The following is a 23,214-nucleotide window of genomic DNA, read 5'->3' as shown; positions in this document are numbered from 1 at the left end:
TGTCTGAATCTCATGTGCTAAGTAGTAAAATCTGTGCTGAATGTCTTCCACATTTAATTGTCTTATTGCAGATTAAGATTGGTGGCTGGTGCTCGCTTTGGCTAAATTTCAGCTTTGACTGTAACCATTTGGTATCCACTTGGTTCTTAAAACTCTGATTTAGTTGAACCAAACTCTGTTACTGTCCGAGGCCAATACACACTTGCTCTCTCTTTTGGGCATATAGCAGAAGTTGATACTTTCTCCAACACCACAGCAGCCCGTGTTGCTGAGACCATGGGGTGTAGCTCTTCCAGGCTTGGTACACCCCACCCCTAAGTTGTCCTGGGTGAGCCAGCACATTAGTCTACAGGTAAAGCAAATGGGATGTGGGCTTATTAGAAAGGCACAGAAGAAAAAGCCATGTCCTCCTTTGGCTCATTAGACCCCACCAGAGCTAAAAATGTTGTGGGTTGTGGTAGAAAGCCATACTGGCCTCCTCTTACGCTAATCATCAGTGGCATTGGTAGGCTGTAGCGAGCTGAGGGTGTCTCTGGAGGAGGAAGTATTAGCCTGGAGTTGGTGCAGGTGTGAAGGTCAAGCCCATTAGCTGTCTAGTACCAGCTACCTGGACGGACCCTCTCATTCTTCTCCTAGAGCTTTTTGAGACACATTGTTTGGGCCACTTCCCCATGGCTGTAGGAAAGCTTGTAAAGACATAAGAAGTCAAGATTTTTTTTTGCAGTAGCACAGGAACTTTCACACAGAAGGGTGCTATTTAAATTACGATTTTTTTTTTAATGTTTAGGTGTGTGTGTAAATGAAATGATGTATTGAAGATACTCTTGCATTGTGAAGTGCTATAAATGTAATGAAAAAAATCCAAATGAAATGTTAGGTTGCATCTGTTTTCTTTATTCAAACAGACTTCCAAGATCAACATCTTAGATTTTCATTTAGATGTTTTAAAGACTGTTCTGTTCTGAGTTCCTTCAGTGATTAGGCCTAAAATTGTAGTTCTTCATATAGTTTATTTAACAAATATTTAGGTTATGTCAGAGATATGGGCTCTTATTTATTGGAAATTAATTTACAAATTTGATAGCATTTGGAAGAAAGGATGATACATCTCGCTATTTAGCCTTATTGATGAACATAAGAAGTAGAAAGCAGCTTGACAAGGGCGGGAAGAATACAACTGGAGATGTTGCAGTCAAAAAGGAAAACTAAGCTTGCTTTAAAAGAAGTTAATTTCTGAGATGATGTATCGAAGTGGTCATTCAGAATTTCTTTCAACAAAGATGTGTTTGGGGGCAGTTTCCTTCTGACCCCAAATTTAAAGGTGCAGCATTTGAAACAGTTCTTTTGTTTAAAACAGCCTGTGTCTACTTCATTTATCTCTAACTTTTATTTTACGTCTTTCATCAGTTTCTGCAAAGTCTATTCCTAATTTACTTAGACATGTTGTATGTATTGTGCAGTCTGTTCATAACCACTCTGATCTAAACAGTTTTCTTTCAGCAGGTTATAGATTTTGGTTGTACCTTTCCTCCTTTCCCTTTCTTCTCTTGAAATACAAGGCTTCTTTTGGCTTTTTTGTACTTCAAACAACTAACTGAAAGCTCTTACATTCCTGTTACAGTAGATCACATTGAATTATTCTGAAATACTCCTTTCATGACATGACGTGAAATGGAGGACATATGCTGCTCCTTGGAAATAAACCAGATTTAATCCCGAACACTTGCTTTTCTCTGCAATAGTAGTACTTCTTTTTAAGTGTCAGGTAAAGGATGACAAAAGATCAGATTAATAATTGCAGCTTATTTCCATACAAATGTGAATATTGAAGACTTGATGAAATGATGGCAGTCTGAGGTCTGAGTCTTTCTTTCCACTTTAGTATGACCAGTGAAAATGGATTATGAAAACATGCTTTTTTTTTTTTCTTTCCTTTTTGCAGGGGTTTTGTGTACGACAGCCGAAATAATTTACAGATGCGAGGTTTGGTCGTATTGCTTATTTCCAAAGCTGCTGGACCCAGCGCAGCAGAACTCTCTTTCCAGCACAACATGGTCAGTGGAATTTATTCCAGGTATGTAGTAACATTCTTTAGCAAGATATGCTAAGGTACATTTGATGTGCAACTTCATGGTGGTATCTAAGCATCTTAAGTGGCCTGCTCGGATGTTAAGGAAAGTCAGTACTTACCTAATCACAAAACTTTGTTCCTCAAGGTTGTTATAAGCTTTCCATGGTGAAAACCATTTCCTACTCTTTATATAGCTCTTATAATATTCATGCCTAATTCTTAATTGTGGCTTTGGGCACAGCTAAATTAAAAACATTTGGATCAAGGTAATTATTTGAGAGTTTATGTTAAAAGGTACACAATCAAAAAGTAAAGATGCTAGAAACTATTTTTAGTAGAGTATTTTTGTTTTCAGTTACTTGGATGTTACTCAGGTACACCTACTTACTAGGAATTTCACTGTCAGACTGCCAGTCTTGTGGAATTCCAGTTAGCCTCACCGAGTACATAATCTTTGCTATAGCCCCTTTTGAAGAACGTTTCCCCCCAAAAACAACAGTTTAAAATAAAGTTTTTACCTTCCATGTGTCATGGCAGAATTACTGAGCTTACCATTAAGGTTCCTCAGGCTTTCACTGAGATAACTCAGCTTCATTAAGTTCCTAAATATTTTTTTTAAGTATTTAAACTAAATTATTTAATACTAGTAACAACAGTAATCAAAAATAGTGGTTGCTCTCCTTTCTATGTTTGACAGTTAACTGTTCCACTGAAATAAATGGTGTTAGTGAGATCTGGCTGAAAAATTGTAAAATTTTCAATTTTTGAAATCCTTTTGAAAAATTGTGAGTGGTGTTTGGTTGAGGGAACAGACTGTCATATTTTCACTGAATTTTCTGTGAAATTTAAATTGTTTCTGATGTATTAAATGAAGACACACAAACTTAGTGACACATTTGTATCCTGATTTGGTTTAGAAATGCAGGGGTAGCACTGTAAAATTGAAAAGACCAAATAGATGTCAAACTATCTTAAAACAATAGAGAAAGAAGGGAGATATGACAGACAGAAATAACAATAAGTAAGAAAAAAGACAAGGCTATGAAAGAGACTTGTTATGGAAGGCTGTGGTGTCCCTTTAGTGGTTTAATTCCAGTCTTGTTTCGTCCTTAATGTCCCCTTAGGGTTGTGAAATTTTTATATTTATATGCAAATGATGCAGTATGAAAGCATAATTCTAGTTAGTTAATTATAGCACAGGAGGTATTTTAGTTTGTTTTGTAAACGATTAAAAAAGTTTACCTTAAGTATGCCTCATAAAAGAAGAGAAGAAACATTATTTTTTGATAACGAAGTTCTTGAGTATGATGATTCTGGCCATGGACGTAACGTCTGAATGTTTAAAGCTGCCGTTGGGAAGGTGACTAGTGGAAGTATTCATTAAGGAGCAAATAAGACCTTGAATTAATAATGAGCCAGTTGGTGTAAATGGACATCATTGGAACTATGCCAGATCAACCAGCTGAAAATCTAGCCTAATAATCTAAGTTTGAGCAAGTCAATAGCCATTATAATATCTAGTTCAGAGTTACAAAGGTACTCCAAAAATGAAGCAGTTTTGAATACGCCCACACAGGTTCACTTAAGGTTCATTACTGTCTGCAAAAATGATAGTTATGGAGTTGTTAATTTAAATGGATTTTCAATGACACTTTAAATCTGTAGCATGGCATAAATACGAGCAAACTGATGCACGCTAGGAGAATGCCAATGCGTTGTTTCATTTTGTGCCATAGTGCCCAGTTTTTGCCCTTCACTGAAGTCACTCTGGGCTTTGCCTTTGACTTTGGAATCTTTCTTTATTTAACATACATTTCCAAATACACTCTTAAATGTGAGTCTAATTTCTGATTTTGATTTCTCCATTGTATAAAGAGAACAGACAGCTTGTAAAATTGTCATCTTAAAGGGCTTTTGTGATTCTTTTATGTATTCCAAATTACAAACAGCTTTCTGCTGAATAAGAACAAAAGGACAACGTTTTCCATTAGTACATTTTTGTCTGCTATCTTGGTTATGGTGTAATTGTATATGGTGTATATATATTGTATACTTATCAAAGGCAAAGTATATCCCTCAGTGATATAAAGTGAAGAAATACGCTTAATCCTTTAGTGTTCATATATGTCTCCAGCTTTAGAAAGTATTTTTTGGAAATAGATTCTTAAAGATTTTCAGCTCAGCTGTAAACCATACAGCTCTTTTTGTTGCCATGCCATATAATTACTTCATCTTTATATAAAATATTTTGCTGGAAATATTATTTCTGGCACCGTAATGAACATCTTCATTGCCCGATACTTACGTGCTGTGAACGTTATATTGTGGACTATTAGCTGGGATATGGCTCACTTGATTTTAGGGTACTTAGTAGTGATTAATTAATTGCATTCCTGAAATCCGAGCACGAGCTAAGTTGTTCCAGTACTTGTCAGCGATTGCACCAGCCCAGTCTTTTTTTCCCCACTGTTTGTGTTGGAACCAGCTCTTGTGCTCTCTTTAAATATTCGGTCCCACAGTGGATAGCCAGGTTACATCAGTCAGCTATATCTGGTACTGCACTAAACATACAATCTGTGACCAGGAAGATGTAAGAGTGTGATAATTATTTAACTTAGAAAACCACAAAAAAACACGGTGGACTTTTTCATCCTGGAATCTGGCATGTTCTGCATAACCTTTTCTCCCCATTTCATATTCTTGAATCGCAATATAAGCAAGCAATACAATAACTATAATTAAAACAGAAAGGCACTGAGAGCTGAATTTGGAATAGCCAAATTTTTTTTTTATCCTATTCTCCTGATCTCTAGATATGTCAATTCATGGGACAATTGACCTAAATGTATAAAAATAGATTAGCTAGCTGCTTAGCTGGCATCTGTTTTTTACTGGTACACAGTGGAAAAAAAATGATGCCTGCTATCAGAGAGCAATCTTTTCCAGAATAATGAGGTTTACAATTTAGGTAGTTACAGGAACTGGGCTAGTGTAGTTATATGGTGTTGCCTCTGGCCGGTGTTGCCTCCAGCTTTAGCACTTCATAATTTGCAGGAGACGTGATCTGCCCGCATTAAGCTGGGGGCGTGGGGGTCATTCTATGCAAGGATATCATAGTAACTGCTGGTTGCCTTATGAGCCATGCTGAAGATAAGGGGGGAAGTGTTATAAAAGCCTGCTTGGCATGCTTTACTCTGTACAGCCACCTCCCTAGCATGTTGCCAGCAACCTGACTTTATTCCTATTGGCGGGGAAAAGAACCTGGCTTTACTTCCAGCTCAGCACCAATGATCCCAAAAGAGGATGAGGAGGAGAAGTAGCAGCATGATAAACAGCTCTATTTCAGCTGCTGGACAGATTTCCTAAAGTTGAAACTTTCTGCTGGTCTCTTAGGCTTTAGGAAAATATTTCCTTGGCTGCAGAAGCATTGCAAACGTAATGATGAAGTGCAGTGCTCACTACAGAATATGCAAGCAATATCATGCAAGGGTTGATGTCATTGCCTGTACTCAAGCAAAGCATGCATCCCATATTCCCTTGAAACTCCTTCCTACTCCTGTGCCGAAGAGAAAGCAGAACTCACATTTGGGTTTAGGCTGAATCTAAGTAATGGTAGTTTATCATGCTAACAGTATCAGAGAACACCTTAGATGTGACACAGGAGCCTAGAGCTCTGTAAGAGGTTTGAGACCCATTTCCTAACTGGTGATCATACTATGGTCTGACACTGTTGCCTTCTTTCAGAGCAAAACTCACTTGGATAGCCACGTATGCAGCTTGCTGTTCTTTTACTTTGCTGCTGGAAGTGAGGTTTTTTAATTGAAGTTCCAGGATCATACGTTTCTGGACACTTACAGATTTACACTTCATAGCTGGAGCTAGATTCTTACAGTCGAAGATACCAAGACTGGCTTGGGTCCTTTCACTAAATACCCAAAGGGGTATCTTTTTCTGTTCGTGTTTGGCACTGCCAGACACAACTGGCTAGGGACTGAAGAATCTCCTTGGCTTTATATTGACTAATGATTTTCTCACATAACCTCTATATTGCAGCTTAAAATGCAGGTGATACCAAAGAACAAATTTATGCCATCTCTTCAATATCCTTGGCTCTAATACAGCAAGTTATTTTCTTCTCTCTCTGATGTTTTGCCTATTTTTTTTTTTTTTTTTGCCATTAGTGCCAGTTTCAAAAATATCCTCAAGCACTGACATCCATTGAATCAGCTTTGCAGATTTCCTTGGATGCTTGTCAGAGGTTTGGGGAAGGGAAAAAAAAAGTATCCTTTTTTCAATCAGATCTGCTAGTGCATTCACACCGGTGGATCCTATAGCAATTGACAAGCAAAGTCGTTTTTATTCTACCAAACTCAGCAAGTGTGTGTCAGTGTGTGGAGTGGAATATAGAAAGTACTATTTCATATCTGTACTGAAACCTGGTAAATCCAGGAAACAGATTGCTGGATTGGTACTGTCAAGACTGGTCTCTGTCTCTGCCTCTTCTCCCTCAGAATGGTGCAGCTGGCCTTTAAAACTCCAGGAATTAACCTCTTGCAAGATGAACATGCGTTCCTACAAGAGGAAGGTACTCACTGGATAAACTTGTCTCTGAATCAGAATTCTTCCTGCTGCTTGGAAGAGTTGTGGTAATACTGTAGTGACAGTAATCATGAACATATACTCCTTTTACTTAGTGTCCTAGTCATGATTTTGGAACCAGCATTGATGCTGCTTCCAACAAAAGCCCAATTTAAGTGGAAGTTAGCAACAGATGCTGACTGCTTGTTATGGTGATGGGTCCTTTGCTGGTCAGGTTCCAGTAGTAATTCTTACTAAGTGCCCTGGGGTAGCCTTTTTTGGAGAGACACACACATCACACAGTCTGATTTCATCTGTTCTTTGTCATTGTGGCTATGCCAGAGTCATCTTGTTCTCACCTTCTTTAAAGAAACATTGATTTGCAACTTAAAGGTCTCCAAGAAAACCAGTTCTTAACAAGAGGGTTCATTCATTCATTAGTTGCTTTTCCTCTGGAAGCTTCTTCAGTTGCAAAGAAGTCAGGAGGGGTTAGGTGTCATTCTAAGGACCCTGAAGACAGAGGACATGCTGCTTTGTCCCTTTGCAGTTCCATCTAGCTTACTACCAGCTTTTCTTTGCTAGATGTGAAACACTTTGAAACCTTGCCTTAACTAAATTTCCTTCCCCTGGATTCCAAAGTGCTTTATGTCATCTTCAGAGAAAGTTCAACCTTCCATTACACTCCTTTCAGGGTAAACCAGATGCTGCTGATAGTGCATCTAGGTTCACAGGATAATTCAAGTTGGAAAGGATCTCAGGAGGTCTGTAGACCAACCTCCTGCTCAAAGCAGAGTCAGCAATGAGGTCAGACTCATCTAGCTTTCTTCATGAAGGTCAGCTCTTTCAAGAACATAGTTTTCTTAACAAGGTGATAATCAAAATGTGTTTTAAACAGATGAGTGAACTTTCTGCCCCCTGCCTTTAGCCTCATGCTCTGTGTTTAACGTTGCAGTTGGTGTGCTTTCATGAATATGTAGCTCACAAGAGGCCACACTGATGTTGGCATAATCTAGTCTGTCAGGTGTCCTTAAGGTCACTTGAGAGCTGAAATACCCAAAGAACTTTCCATCCCAAGATTTTCAGAATTAATAATGTGGGCTTTGTCAAGGTCTATTATGAGAACACAAGCGTCTCGTCTGTCCTAGGGATATGCCACCCAAACTTGCTGAGTATTAGTGGGGACTCTAGGAATCTCTTCCATTTCTCATAGGTGACAGCCTGCCATCTGCAGCTCTATCTGTTCTTTCTCTAAAACCTGTGCGATAGCAGGTGTAACAGAGGTGATGCTGTGCCTGTTAGAGCAGTCTTTAATTGCTGTATGCATGAAAGGCAATCAGGCTGCCTCCAGGGAGTTGAAGCTGTGTGAATGATGATCCTTGGACAACGTCAGTCTGTAAAAGTAAATATGGACTAGCATGGTCAAAAGTGTAGAGCTTGTATACTTCTTACAGTATGCTTTTGAGACTTGCATTCTGCACAAATTTACGGAAACGGACATTGGTTTGTTGACTTGACTTCCGCATGTGTCCTGGACTGTTGTTGAACTGAGATTTTATGGTTGAGAAGGATCTGAAATGGCAATACTCTTTTTTGTATATTTAGCATAATAGTGTATGAGGGGTGAGCACACCTTCTCTGGAGATTGAGAAGATGTAAAATGTGTTCCGCTTTGAGTGGATAAACAGAGTAAATGCTCCACAAGGGGTATGTGCACCTTGGGATCTGCATTCCCTGAGAGCTGCAGTTATTGGCAAATAGCCTCTGTCCTGTCCTTATGAATGTATCCAAACAACTGAGAGATGATAATGCTGTTCTTCACTCAGAAGACTGTCACATTTCAATGGGAGTAGATGACTACAATAGCGAAGGGCTACCTTCTAGTTTAGGAACAGGTAAATGTTACTCTGGCAAAGAAAGTCTTTTACTGTGTAAGCTGCATCTCCACTTGCTCAGCTCAGCAGTAAAGTTTTGCCAGCAAATTCTACTGTAGACAAGCTTAAAGGTGTTTGTAATTTTTAATAATTGTTGAAATGCATTCCAACTGAAATGTGAGTGGCTCCACATAAATCTATATTTGATTAATCAATAGTGCTATGCAAAGAAATCAGATAGTCTCCCTTTAAAAGGAAGAAAGGAAAATGCAAATCCATTACAAAGTCGCTTGGCTAATAAGCCACAGCAAACGTGAGTAAATTTTGGTGAAAGTGAGCTTAATTGTATTGTTACAGTGTAAGTGACACTTAGAGGTTGCCTCGACCTGTTTACTACTAAATTTTATAAAAGCCTTCTTTCTACCTTGCATGGTGTAGGTTTATCTGTGGACAAATTCTGTTTGAGGGATATTGTAAAAGACAAAACTCAAATGAAACAAAATCAAAGAATGACCATATAAGTGATGATTTTGGTACCTACAAAAATGCAAAGAGCATGAGTATGTTACTTTTCACTTCATCTTCAGACCTTGCCCTTCTTTCAGTTTCTGTACTCTGAACTGTATAGTATATTAACTTGGAAGATTGGATTTGACTGTTTCTTACCTTCATATTTTGAAGTAAATAAATGATGCCTAGCTTTATCATGGACTCATATCATGTGAGGAGTACTTCCATATTTGTAAGAAGGGTGAGTTCTTTTTTTTCCATTACTACTTGTCTGAGTTCACTAGTAATGGAAAACTACGTTAGATTTACCCTGACTTGGTGCAATGCAGAGGGAGTGGCTGTGAACCATAGTTTGGGAGACTTCATGCTGCATTGCACCTATTACCATCAATGATGTAAATCATGACAGTATGTGTTTAAACAAAATAAAAAGCAAGAAATGAGAAAGTTGTAGTAAGACCAGTAGGGTATGTAGGAACTCAAAACTCAAAAAAGGCAGAGCTTTTTTCTTTTGTCTGGTGTATGTATTCAAACTGGGAGTTTTAGTGCAGAATAGCTGTTGCACTTTAAATTCACACTGGCTTATTGCACACAAGTCCTGGGTCTCAGCTGCAGATATTGCAGAGATTAATCTTATTAATGGAACTGCTAATTGGTGTTTGACTTCTAATTATAGTAACAATAGGCCATAACAATTAATCCTCACCTTTACTGGGCACATTAGGACTCTTTATCATAAAAATGATTTCCTTTGGGATTTACTGTTCTTACTCCTATCTTCTGGAAGACCGGCTTTCAGCAAAGGTGTGGTATCCCAGCTCGCATGTACTTTGAAAGCATAGCTAATTAACTGGTAGAGAAAATGCATGATCCTAAAATATTCAATATCTAAGTACATTAAGAAGTATGATGCTCTTGACAAAATTATTTGTTTGAAAGGTAATGGGAAAGTATCTCAAAATACGAGCAGTGGTGTCTTCTATAATCTTTAAGAAATATATAATTTGTTTTCCCCATCCTTGGTAGCTTTCCTTTAGCTTTTAGTGAGAGGAAATCTAAGTGATTATTCTAAATTATTCTATTTAGTTTTTGTTCTCCAGGATAAATCCTGTGAGATTCTTCATCTCATTTACAAGACAAGTCTCAGGAGATGAAAAGCACATACAACTTGATTACATATTCCTATTGATCATCTTCCACCCACAACAATAAAAATCAACTCCAAATACAAATCTAACAATATTACTAATTCATTGCAACCAGTATTTTCTTCATTAACTTTTTATTGTTTTCAGCATACACAGCATGTGCAAATACAGCAATTATGTGTCGAATAAGAAAAGGTCCTCTCTTCACGTGGTAGAATAAATCAAAAGGCACTGCATTAAAGCTAATCAAAGACTGTGCCGAGATATGGACTCAAATCTCGTTCAAAATAAGGCTGTTTAGCACTAGATAGCTGAGCAAGGTAAACTCAGTACGTACATTACAAAGGGGTTTTGTTTTGATTTTTAAAAAGGAAGTAATTTTCAGTATCATAGAAAGCACAGTAGGGGTGGCTTACCATAGAGGAATCATACCGCTGCCAGCTGCCTGTCTGTCTAGCCCACCCTTTTCCTGGAGCTTCCTCTTCCCACTGCTTATGAAGTGAGCACTGGACTGCCACGATGTGCAGCAGCATAGCATACAAAACCAGAGCAGTGCTGATGAAATTCTGCAGTGGGTGAGGAGCAGCTGTGAGAACAACAAAGTCCTGCCTTCATCCTTGTGGGAACTTTTCAAAGGAAGGCCAGATGACCTGTGGGTAACAAGACCTAGCACAGCCTTCCTGGGGCATGGCATTTCCACGCAGCAGAGCACTTTGTCAGAGCTGTTCTTTGGTGGTTTGCTGTACAATTATTTTCTTTCAACAGATTTCTGCTTCAGAACTTTCACCTTTTCTTAACAACAAACAACAACAAAAAAATCGTATTTGTGAAGAGAAATTCCAACCATCATCTAAGTGCAACACAGTGCTGTGATGAAAGCACGCAACAGCTCTGGGGACTGCTTATCTCTCAGAACTATGATGTCAATATGACCAATTGCTTCACAGCAAGTTCTTAAGTAACTGTATCTATGTAATTTATTTGTCCTACAGTCCCAGAATATCTCCCATGCTTTCCCATCTACTGAAGTACCAGCTGTCCTCTTTTCCAGGCACAAACTATTAACTTCTCCCTTGACAAATTTTACATTGCAATTATGCAGTTTCAATACAAATTTCTGCAATACTCAGAAAATTGTAGCCATATGAAGTATTACAAGGCTTACTGTACCAATTCATTTATTTTCTTAATATGATTCAGTCAGTGCTCTCATATAATGTAACTGAAGATATTACAAAATTTTTCATCTGTTAGGGTGGAGTTGAGGAGGTGGTCTTCATTATACTCCACAAGTATATGTATATAAAAATATGTACTGATCTTTGGCATATATGGATATATAAGGAGAATATGTTGTTTCTGTGGCGGTAAGAGATTGTTTTGGGGTTGAGTATAAACAGGAGTTGGCCTGACTGCTAATGAACGATGCCCTCCTGACTCAGAAGGTATCCTTTTTTGCTTAGAGGTCATGAGCTTGTATAAAGACTGTACAACATCCATTGTCTTCCACTTGAAATAATGGCACGTTCTGGACCCTGATCACATTATACATTACGTGAATGAATATTTCTTATCACTTCACTGGTATCTGGCTTTTAACTTTCAGTAGATTTTCATGTGGAATTTGATAGCTCCAAGATGCTTCTAGAGCAAACAATGATGATAATAATAATAATAATTTTAAAAGCATATTATTGCAGGTGGTGTAGACAGGCCGTTGTGTTGCTGGACAGGGAAGCCTGGTTATTTGTAACATATTCCAATATAAATGTGGGCATACTAGTACATACAGATAGCAGGCAGATAAGGAAAATACAAGGAAAGAGAGAGAAATTACCACTTACTGTACTGCAATAGCCAGGATTGTTCAAGGTAATACGAAATTTTCCTTGGCATGAAAAGCAGGAAGAGAGGCAAGAGAAGATTGTCTAAAAACCTTTCATGTGTGTGTTGTTGTTGTTGTGTTGGTTTGGGGAGAAAGAGTTCTAAGTTGAAGTCTGGAGGAGAACATTAAATCAAAAATTCCTTATTTCAGAGACTGCATTTTCTTCAGAGGGTGACAGCTGGATTGGGAGGAAGACATTTTTGGACTGACTTCCTTTTAAATAGACAATGACTGAAATAAAAATACATGCTGACATCTTCATACGGTAGATCTTCATCTGCACAAGCAAAGTGTTTTTTTTGTTTGATGCAGTAGTAGAAGAGAAATTACTAAGGAACAATAACAAGAATTAACCTGGTGGAAATGACTCATTAATAAAGATTAATCATCTTTGCATAAACATTTTCAATGGGCATGAGATGATATTTCAGTAGATCGGAATGGAGAATATTAGTCCTTGTTATGTTTCACCTTGGCTATTAGATTAAGAAGGAAGTTAAATTGTTACTTAAGTTAATAAAAAGGTTTCGGTATGGATGGATTGCAAGAGTAGCAAATCCAGATTTGGAGATAATGGTTGCATTCTGAGTTTAAGTTACTAGAAATATGTATGATGGCAGTGATCAGATTTGAGAAGAGGAATAAGGAGTTAGAGAATTAAGGACAAAGATTTCAAGAATGTGAATACAACATGGTATTCTGTGTTGTATTTGAGAAGGTGCTTAGGCAGTCAAAAGAGAAATCAGAAAGATGATGTTTTTTTCTAGGGCTTGCAGCAATTGAAAACTTCTGATCAGCACTGACAGCATGATTATGGAGCATGTTCGGTGCATGTGAGATTTTTGGGAGCTGGATTGCCCAACCCTTGAAGTCTATTAAAGTATTTGCAGTTGTAGTTTTTAATTTTTCCAAAGACTTGGCCAAATTTGTGTAAATTTTTGTGGAAAGAGAAGATGCAGCCAAATAAATTATGCATGTAATATTTCCAGAAAGGGAAGAAACATAAGAAAGTTTCAGATACTGTGCAGTATTTCTGATTTCTTTCTCATAATTGTTACGTTTCACCAAACCGGTGTTCTGTGAAAAGCTTACTTCAGTCTCTTGCAGCTGAAATTTCATTCTGGCTTCTGATATCCATGCAACAAAAACAGTACAAAAAGTTCAGCTAAATTCATGTGGTGTTCCAGTCAGCAAATTGAATTTTAGCAAAACTACAGTAGTGGCTGCAATCAATAAATGATCCTATTTTGTGGACCTAGGGAGGAATTCTGCAGAAATTAGGTTTGTTCTTGAAGGTGGTTTATTAGCATATAGCTGTGTCTCCACCATCACTCACTTGGGGTTAATGTTGCTTGAATTGGTTGATGTAAATTTATCCCTTATTAAAATGTGTAGATTGAATCATTCTGGGATGAAAGCACCAAAAAATGAAAACATGAGATTTTCAGGTACCTTCTAGAACTGCTATAAATAAGGTAAAAATAGATGGTAATTATGCCGATGGTATAATAGTAGGTAGGTTTTTTTCATCAAAAGACACATTTTCTCAATACCACATGACACGCCATTTGCATAAAATATATACTAATAATAATGATAAAACTTAGCGGACATCAACAAGCACCAAATGCTTGTTACTGTGCTGATATGGTCCCAGAAGCAGCAGTCGTTGCCTTGCTCCAAAAGGTTTATTATCCTTTCCCTGCTGGCGATTCTGTCAACGCACCTGGTGTAAGGGGCAAGGTCTCTGAGAAGTCTGCCGTCTCCCTTTAGCTCTTAGTCTCGTTCCTTGTACATGTCAGGCAATACCCATCTGCTGCATGCTTCTGCTTTGTGAAAAGCAAAAACATTCCTATAATAAACCATTTTAATATATGGTATTCATGTCCCTATCCGGTTCCGAACACTGAAAGTTCAAGAGGGGACAGGAGAGCAGGTGTGATAACCATACTTTTAATTGCTGTCTAACATAAATGCAGTTACAGCTGTTCAGAATAGGACACGTTTCCTTGATAGCGTGAGGTATCCATGGTGGTGCAAGCAATGTACATCTTGATTTTTTCCCCATTTATTGGTATTTCAGAATATACGGTATGTTTTATATAGGCATGATAAAAAAAATATATATTTATCTGTATATAAAATAAACTCCAACCCTATCTGGTACACTATTCTGGTGATTCACATTTTATTTTTTAATGCCTTTTTCTTGTGCAGTTAGACATATGAACAATGGATTCTCTTAACGGGACTGCTCATTTATCAGGTGTTCATTCTTCATGGCATAAAAAAGGTTACCTTTTCTCTTGCATAAAAAGGTTCCATATATTTCAAGTGTCATTAGTAGCAGAGCTTTAATGTCAAGGTTGCTGCACCTTAACTTTCAGCTACACTGAATACAATTACGGACAAACTCATCAGAGATATTTCAGAGAAACACTTCGAGTGATAAGTCACACTGGCGGTCGCAGCATAGTTGACAGTACACAGGAATGGGAATTTCTGTTACGTTGGTTTGAACCATCTCCCATAGGCTTTGCAAATAAAATGATAGCCATGCTTCAAAGTCTTGGAGGGCTGAGAAACAACTAATACAAGGTAAGAGAAAGTATGATTATAGAATTGTTAGTAGCCTATTTCTTCTGTGCAAGTGAGACCTTTTATTTCCTTTCATATCCTTGCAGTTAGTTTTAATGCAAGTATTTAAGTATTTTGGTTAAACGAAACACAGAATAGTGAAAATGATTTTTTTAAACCATGATGTGAAATTTGTTGTGGAATAGATGCATGAGCTATAATTGGAGGATATTTATTGTCAAGGGCCTATAGAGCAAATCTGGGTAATCCTGGATGGATGGGCATCCTGGGTGGTGCGTAGTGGTTCTGTAAGCAGTCTGGCTGACACGTACTGCCATTATAAGGGAAGGAATCTTGGTCATTTCCATAACAAAATACGTGATTTTCTCCGTCATTGTGTTTCTCTGTCATTGAACCTTATTCAGTTCTGAGTCTTACTGTCTTTCCTTCCATCATGTATCCTACCATCCCATTTTTTCCAAGGCCTACAGCAGCTGTTGCCAAAGCTTTTCATCACCTCCTATCTTGCCCTTTTTAGACTCCTGTTTACAAGACCTGCAACTTGCTCACTTCAGTAAGCCAAAAAGAAGACCTTTATGCTAGCTCCATTTTAAACTCCTCTTTTGGCTTGCTCTTCTTCCACCTCATCAGGTTCAAATGTCTTATTATTACCTTCAGTTTTTAAAAATGCAGTACTGCTGTTTTAAGGAAACAGTGGTGGCTCTGTTGTTTCTAGACCACTGGTAGTTGTGCAGAGGTGGGCTTGCTTGTGATCAGCTTTCTTGGAATTGGCCACTGGTTCTTCTGTTTTTGAATCAACATTAAAGAATTTAAACATACTCTGAATTCTCTGAAAACTTAGCATGAAAATAACTATATAAAACTTCTGCATAATGTTTACTATGTTCTGTTTAGACCTTTAAATTAGCCTGATGCCCTTTGGATTTTACAATGATTCAGGGGCTTGCGTGTTTCACATTGCACGGGTTTCATATTTGTTTCATATTTGCTGGTGTCTGCCTGCACAAACGCCACCTTGTTGGGGTAAGTAGTTTTGTCAGTAATAAAATGAACGTGCAAGTGGCAGGTAGTAGAACAAACTTGATGCAAAATACTTTTGTTGGTAGAAAACTGTTTACTGTATTGAGTTATCAGAGTACCTGTTCAGTTATCATAGACTTGCGTTGCCTGGAATTCTTTTTAATTTGGTAAGGTGTTTTTTTAAGACCCTGTTAAATGAATCATGCTTTTTATCTTTCAAACAACTGCAAAACGTGGGTAAGATTTATTGGCTAGTTTAACTAGGAAATTATCTATGTGGGATTCCCAAACTGGTGATGTGCTGTTAACGCTGCTCCGTGTTCTTTAGCTACTGATGGAAGCATTCACTGAGGATGCGGGAAATCCAGGCTTGGCTCTCTCAAGTATTTGAAAGGATGCAAATCCCCAGTACTCCTCTGTCTGAATTTTCAGAAAAATCCTCTTCATGCAGGGATATAGGACATCTAGGTCAGGAATACCTGAGTATGTGATGTTGTTTCACTCCCAGTAACTTAGTGGAGCAGGAACTGGCGTTCGGGTGTCCCACCTTTCTCTCCCATAATCTGCTGGAGACCGACTGACTTTTTTCACTCTTTTGCCATCTGGATGAATAAATAATTCAGCATTTTGTATTCAGCATTTTGTGTAACAGCAGAATAGCTCAGCAGGAGCGGCCGAGGAAGCAGGTGTAAGGATACCCTGGCCCTGTGAGGCGGGTCGCTGCCTCTGATGCGAGACCCAGATTTCCGAGTGACGCTCTGCACGCTTCAAAAGGGGAACTTGGACTGAAAGCCAGTTCTCTGCACTCGTGTTGTCAGGTGGCATGTCCAGTGCTCCAGTCCTCCCTCACTCATTTTGAAGTTTTTTGACGTCCAAATGCTGGCTGCCACTTGGAGTTTGGAGGACATCAGAATGTTTTTAAGCGATAAACATATCCTTGCTTGTGCTGGCAAATATTCACATTTTCCCTATTACATCTTTTCACCCACATACCTCCTATAAACACAGAGAAGCATGAAAATAAATGTCTCCAACAGTAATTTTCTAGCTGGAAGCAAATATATACAGCTGGATAGAAAGGTACTTTAAATCATATCTTATAGACGTTTTTTCAGAGATGGCATTCTAGTTATTTGAGACCACTGTTTTTCCAACCTGCTGTGAAGGATGAGTTGCCTTTTGGACACTTACGTATTTCCCTGCTGTTAAAGCAGCAAATTGAAAAGCAGATGAGAAAGTTCAAAGCCAAGGCTGAAAGTTCAGTTTCAACTTTTAGTTTTATGACTTTCGTCACTTTGTGTCACAACCTAACTGTTGTTTTCACTTAGTATTATTAATTAAACAATGTGGAGTTTGCTCATTTAAAATAGGCTATCTTTCTTCATGGGAAATTATAGTGAATTTCATTCTTTTTAGTATCCTGTGTTCAATAATAGTTGAGAGAATAATAGATTCCAGGGACCTTTGATCCACCATTACTGTAAAATAAAAATACAACTTAATTTTTTTTCCCTCTGACCATAATGATTTTAACCTTGTGTACTAATTTGAATGGGCTTGTGGGGGCAGAGTCTTAAATGAGACACAAATGAAGGAAAAATTGCTAATGCTGCCACTGTATATCTAATGAGCACTGTGTAATAAACCATAACCTCTTCAACATTTCTGTGGAAAATGGTGTGATTATTTTGGATGGCTGGCCCTTTGTGTATGGCTCATTACCATCTGGCATAATGTGTATTGATATAGCCTGTAATTGTCAACTCTTACTTGACATGCTGCCTTTAATAAATGTGACTTGCATGGCTAGAACCCCCAATGGTTATATGGAAAACTGTAATTAAAGAAAATATGTGTACTTACATAAAATACACACCCTTATATACATAAAATAATTTTGTAGATGGTCTCTGTTTTTCTTTATCTCCTGTTTTTGTGGGAACACTTGTATGTATTCCCATGAGTACAGCGCCAAATACATTGCATTACCAATGTGGATACCTAAATGTACAGACAGAAGTGAATCCTGAATGAAGGTTGTTTCCTCTTGCAGAACTTGCTTAAAATTAATTTTGAAACATTTATTCTTTATGTGCAGTAAGATGGAATTAATCTCAATATACATGTGGTTCCTGGCCTGCTGGTGGCTTTGGATGCTCCTGCACTGGCAATGGGAGGTAACTGTAATGCACAAAGTGGCTCTGGTTTTGTTGTGTCTCCTGAGTAAGGTGGCTGAAATAAATGCATTTGGAAATCCCAATGCTGAAAGCATCTATGTCTCCTTAAAAGAAAATGGGCTGCTGGCCAATAGTAGGTTTTCAGATACAGGGACCAACATTAACTGCTGCCAAATCTATGTTGTCTTTTGTTTATGTTCTGGAAAGTTTCCTTCACATGGCTTTATGGTTCATGAGTACATGAATAACTAAGAGGCATGATTTTGCTAGTCAGATTGGCTTGCAATATGAAACAGGCCATAGGATCTCCCCAACTTTAATCAGGTCTCATACTTGTGCTTAAGTAGGATTTAATCAGGTACTGTTTTCAGTTGTGCTGTTGTTGGAGACTCCATCATTACTCTTTATAATAGATTTTGGCAAGTGCCTTCACCCTGGTCTTCTCTGGGTTTGCTTAGGTTCAAACTACTGGATCTTATTTTATCTTTGCTTGATAATCTGAGTATTTTCTTCTCTTAAACTTTTTTCTGTAGTATAGATACTTAAACCTTCTTTAAATGGCTGTGACCAAGTCAATCTACAGATTCAATATCAGCCTTCTCTGTATGTTAAACAGATTCAGTTTCTCACTTTGTATGTTTTCTTTTACTCTGATTATTAGTGTGACTCTTCTCTAAATGTTTTCCTGCTTTCCTGAGTTCTTCCTGAATTCAGGTTATCAGTAATGGTTTTTGCTGGCATCGGAAACTCAGGGTTGACAGAAACACTACTTTTGCTGGTATTCTTCCCTTCAATCATCAATGGATCCTGTTAACCTTTTTGACCACCATGGTATCCTGTATTTTAACTGATTAGTGGCACGATCTGTTCTTTCACCCTCCTTCCATCCTTTTCCAAACCTTCAGTGTTTTCTTCCTGAAAGAGTCCCTAATCCTGTATGTGTATGGTCTGCTTTTTGTAATTCTAGCTGAGATCTTTTGACTGATCTTCTTTTGCAATGCATGTTTTCACTTGAGTACAGCATATTGAACCAGCTCGGTTGACTCTGTATGGAGGATGATCCATTCTCTTTGCTGTTGATCAGCTGTCCGTCCTTTTCTGTTGCCTTCCCTCCTGAGTGCAAGTTCTCGGGACCTGCTGACTATAAAATCTTAACCACTGCTGCTGTTCATGAGCATTATTATTTACTACTGAGCTAGAAGATATTTATATCTGATTGTGTAAATATATTGCTTAAAAATATAACAGGCTTTCTAAAATCCTTTGCCTTTGTGTTGTGTTTCTGCCCACCCTTACCTAATGGACCAATGCAGTTCTTAAAATTCTTCATGGCTTTGAGGGTTTTTTAGTATATCCTTTTTTAATTGCCTTTGCTCAGCTTCCTGTCCATCTCTGCATTTTCTTGTTTGTTCCTTTATCAATCTTCTTCCTTGCCCAGTTTCTCTCTGATTTGCATTTGTTGCTATCAGTTTTCCAGTTTGTTTGAGCCAGAGAGGAATTATAGCTAGTTTGGCTTTGCCTAAGCCGTGATTTTTTGGCTTTTTGTTTTGTTTTTAATCAGCTTAGTCTTTTTAACTGGGGAATTGTGGCTTTTTGGTCATATAGCAAAATATTCTTGAATAGTTTCCAAAAACTGTTCACATTTTTCTGTTTAATTTATCTAGCTGATTCAGCTTGTTTTATCATGGAAAATATCGCTTATGTATAATATTATATACTTCTGAATATTATATGTCATGTTTATAAAGAATGTTTGTATACTGATATGGTTTTGATTATATTGTTTTCATATAACAAATGTATTGAGATCATTTTCACTTGTACCTACATTTTTAGTTCCGATACCAACTCTTTGTAGCAAATTAAAATTTTAATAGAGAATTCAAGTTGAATGCAACATTTCTTAAGCTAAGAAATTTCCTTTTAGAAACTCGATAGTGACATACATTATATTACCAATATACATTATTCAAAGTAAGTTCTTATGTAGTATCTGCGTCTTTATTTACTTAATGAGAGAAGTAGCTCTTTAAAGAAATAAACATCTTAGCTTTTGATACGACTTGATACAGTACTTGATATGGTCTACATAGCTGTTAATCTATGGTGGACAGCAACTAGAATTTCAACTTCTCTTTTATTTATTAGAAGTTTAAGTCTTGATAATTGCCTTATAAAAACACAAGACTGCATTTGACAGCTTTACTTGAATTTGGAAATGTGAATCTTCCCATTGGGATAGTCAGTGATTTCAAAATGGGAATTATGGTATGTGATTTTAATAATTTTGACAATATGCTTATAAATTAGTAGCTCTAGGTTTTTATTGCTGATTTCTTAGCATCACTGTTCAAGTAATCCAAGAAACCTCTTTTTCCAGATATCTTACTAATTTTTTTTTTCTTTACGTCTTCAGGTGAATACTCTTGTTTTTTCTTTGGCTTGATTTGTTAAGTTACGCTTGCCAGCCCTCCTTTTTTTAAAAAAAAAAAAAAAAAGCCATAAAAGTTAAAGGGTAAAGGGACCTTTTTTTAAACATATTTATGTGAATACTGGCTCATGTCTAGAGTCTACTTTTTCTCCCTTAGCAGTGTAGAAAGGGTCTCTAAGAAAAGGAAAAGTAATTGATGTCTCTCCCCTTTAAACATTTTCTAGTGCACATGAAATCTGTAGTAACTGAAAAAGGGTGTGAAGCTGTGTAATTTCTCATGTCCTTGTCTATGGGGTTAAAAAACATACCTAGGCTTGCCACCACATCTCATGTCTGGTTTGAGCAATGCAAATGTTTTTTTTAATACCTGTCCCTTGCAAAACGTCCTTTGCATCCTTCTTGCTATAAAAGCCCTAACATGACAAGGACTGTATGGCGAGTATATCTGGATTCTAACCTTGTCAGCCCAGCCTGCCTGCTCCCAACCTGTTCACTCAGCTGGATTGTTACTGGTTTTCTGGATTTTACAATGGTTAGATACTTCTTACTGTGCAGGTTTCCTCTTGACGATCTATTCTTTATTGGTCCCAGCCTGCATGTCTGCCTCCAAGTCCTGGAAGAAACAGTTTGATTTAGCGATGCTCGTGGTATTCTTCTGCTGGCTTCTCTGATTTAACACTTTTTTTTTTTTTTAATTAAACTTGGGGTAGTGATTCTTACCAGATCTTTGCCTAGATTCTCTCACCTGCTCCCCAGAATTGATGCTTTTGCTTCCAGGCTGTGAATATTTTTCTTTTAGCCTGTGCGCTTTGAAAAGGGAATTGCCGTGACGTTGCCACACAGCACAAGAAAAATGTGCTGTAGGTTGTGATACTGTTACTTTGCTGGCCACTGATGCCCAATATAGGAGTGAGCCAGACAGAGCCTTCAAACTCTTCAAGTTCACCAGTTAGGGCTTAATTTTGCTGGGAGGTGATGATGCAAATGTGGATTGCTTGCAGTCCAGTGCAGGCAGCTGGCTCCAAGGCTTGAGGGCTTCTAGTTAAAACTGTGATGACACAGCCCTGGCTGTCTTTGCACATCAGTGGCACTGGTTTGGAAACTAACACAAATTGGTTAAGCTTCATGTTGCTGTCTGGAGTACAGAGGGGGAATTGGTTGGTCTGTGGTAGACCTAAATTAATTATCAGTGAGGTCAAGACTGCCAAAACCTTTCTTTCTAAGTCCTGTATTAAGAAAGGGAACAGGACCCTGACTTCAAGTGCCTCTCTGCCCTGCTGCTGACTACACACAAAGCTTATGGAAAGGCTTGCTGAATTTAAGTGAACATCTGCCCTCTATAAATCAGAAAATATCTTCAAATCCTATAATAGGCTGAGGGAAGAGCTTACTAAGACAAATTAGGGGGAAAAGAAATTAAGCAATATGCAGTGGTGGGGGAGGTACAGAATGAAAATGGAAGAACTTTTCAAGAATTAAGAAGGAAAAATACATGATGGAGTGTAGGTAGAAGTTTTACTTCAAAAACTTTGTGATGGTAGGTAGGGAAGGAGATGAAAGAAATAAGATACGTAGCCATTTTAAAAATAAATTGATTGACGTACTCAATAAATTTCATAGACTTGATGTCTTTCAACTTGATTTATCCCTCAGGTGGAAGATGCCCCTACAGTAGTTTAGTGACCAATGTAGGAGGAACCATAGAAGTCTTAGTCTCTGACCTTGTTAAAGCATAGCAGTGGGTAGATATTTTCTGCCTGGATAAGATACACGGATCATGGTCTGTTTCCATGAAATATTAACATTTTAAATTATTAAATGGTTCTTTGCATAACCTATCATCATTTGAGAAGGCCAGTGTATTTCTGACGGTTGGTTGCTAATGAAATGTAAACTGACTCAAGTTTTCTTGCTGTTACTGAAAGCTTGAGTTTCCATCACAAATATTGCAGAGGAGTATTTAAGCCGAAGTGCTCTTTTGTTCACAGCAATACAATTGAGCTATTTAGTGTTTCTATTTTCTCATATGTTTTGCAAAATGCTATTACTTCTTTTTAGAGTAGGACTTGAAATTAGGGACTGCAGTCACTTACAAGAACTCTTAAAGAGATTGTACTGGCTAACGTTTCATAGCTGCAAGCCTTTAAAGATAACAAGGAGGGTATTCAGGATGACAGGAGGGAACTCTGCAAAATTAATTTTAAAAGGCTGCATAGGAAATTTGGTATCAAAACCAATTTTGTTTCAATATTTTGCTAGTCCCCCTTGCCATTTCATATAGTTTTATGTAGGCTTTAAAATTTGTGTTGAAATCTGCGTGAGATATTAATCTCTAATAAGACCATTAGTAATGGTGATACTGTGATGAGGCAGAATCCCAGGCATACATATAGGGAATTTTAATCCAAAATGAAATTGTGAAATGCGTTTTTTGAGATAGAAGCATATTTGCAAAGTTTCTCCATTAATTCTTTACTTTTATCTGTAGATGTGGTGCTTGTATGAATGTGGGGTTTCTACAAAATCTGCTTTTCTTACTTGGACGTTAGAGCAGTGGGATGTTGCAGCTACTGCATTAGCTTGTAAGAGCAGATATAAAAGATTTCTTGAAGTTTGCTCAGCAGTTTATCAAAGTTCACCAAAACATACTTGAATGTCAGTGCTCCATGTGACTTCATTGGGGAGGGGGGAGCAAACAGGAAGAATAGAAATTGCACTTGTTTTTCTTGTTGCAGGGTCTAATTGTCTATGTAATTTTGCATTTTTCTAATATTTTCCTGCAAGCTGGTGTTTCACAGTCCTAGAGTCAATATAGCTCCAGCTGACCTTGCTGAAGAGTTTTTTAATTACTTACAAGTTAGTGTTTCCTATGTACTTTCTGAGATGACATTTGCAGCTTGAGGAGCTCATAACCGAAGGGATACA

The 23,214-nt window shown here is 37.7% G+C and overlaps 1 protein-coding gene across 1 annotated transcript in view; it reads left to right on the top strand.

The window, feature by feature from the left end:
• Window positions 1–1,942: 1,942 nt before the first annotated feature.
• The window catches only part of PDSS2 (prenyl (decaprenyl) diphosphate synthase, subunit 2), a gene marked incomplete at its 5' end in the record, with an annotated part of 71,373 nt that continues 50,101 nt past the window's right edge, over window positions 1,943–23,214 (top strand). Inside the window, one exon of the mRNA XM_010292622.1 lies at window positions 1,943–2,074. Within this exon, the coding sequence (XP_010290924.1) occupies window positions 1,943–2,074 (132 nt within the window). The remainder of the gene's footprint in view (window positions 2,075–23,214) is intronic.

Source organism: Phaethon lepturus, unplaced genomic scaffold (assembly GCF_000687285.1).
Source record: "Phaethon lepturus isolate BGI_N335 unplaced genomic scaffold, ASM68728v1 scaffold11598, whole genome shotgun sequence".
NCBI lineage: Eukaryota > Metazoa > Chordata > Aves > Phaethontiformes > Phaethontidae > Phaethon > Phaethon lepturus.
The sequence above is the reverse complement of the archived record's forward strand: the minus strand, read 5'-3'. Positions and strand labels throughout refer to the sequence as shown.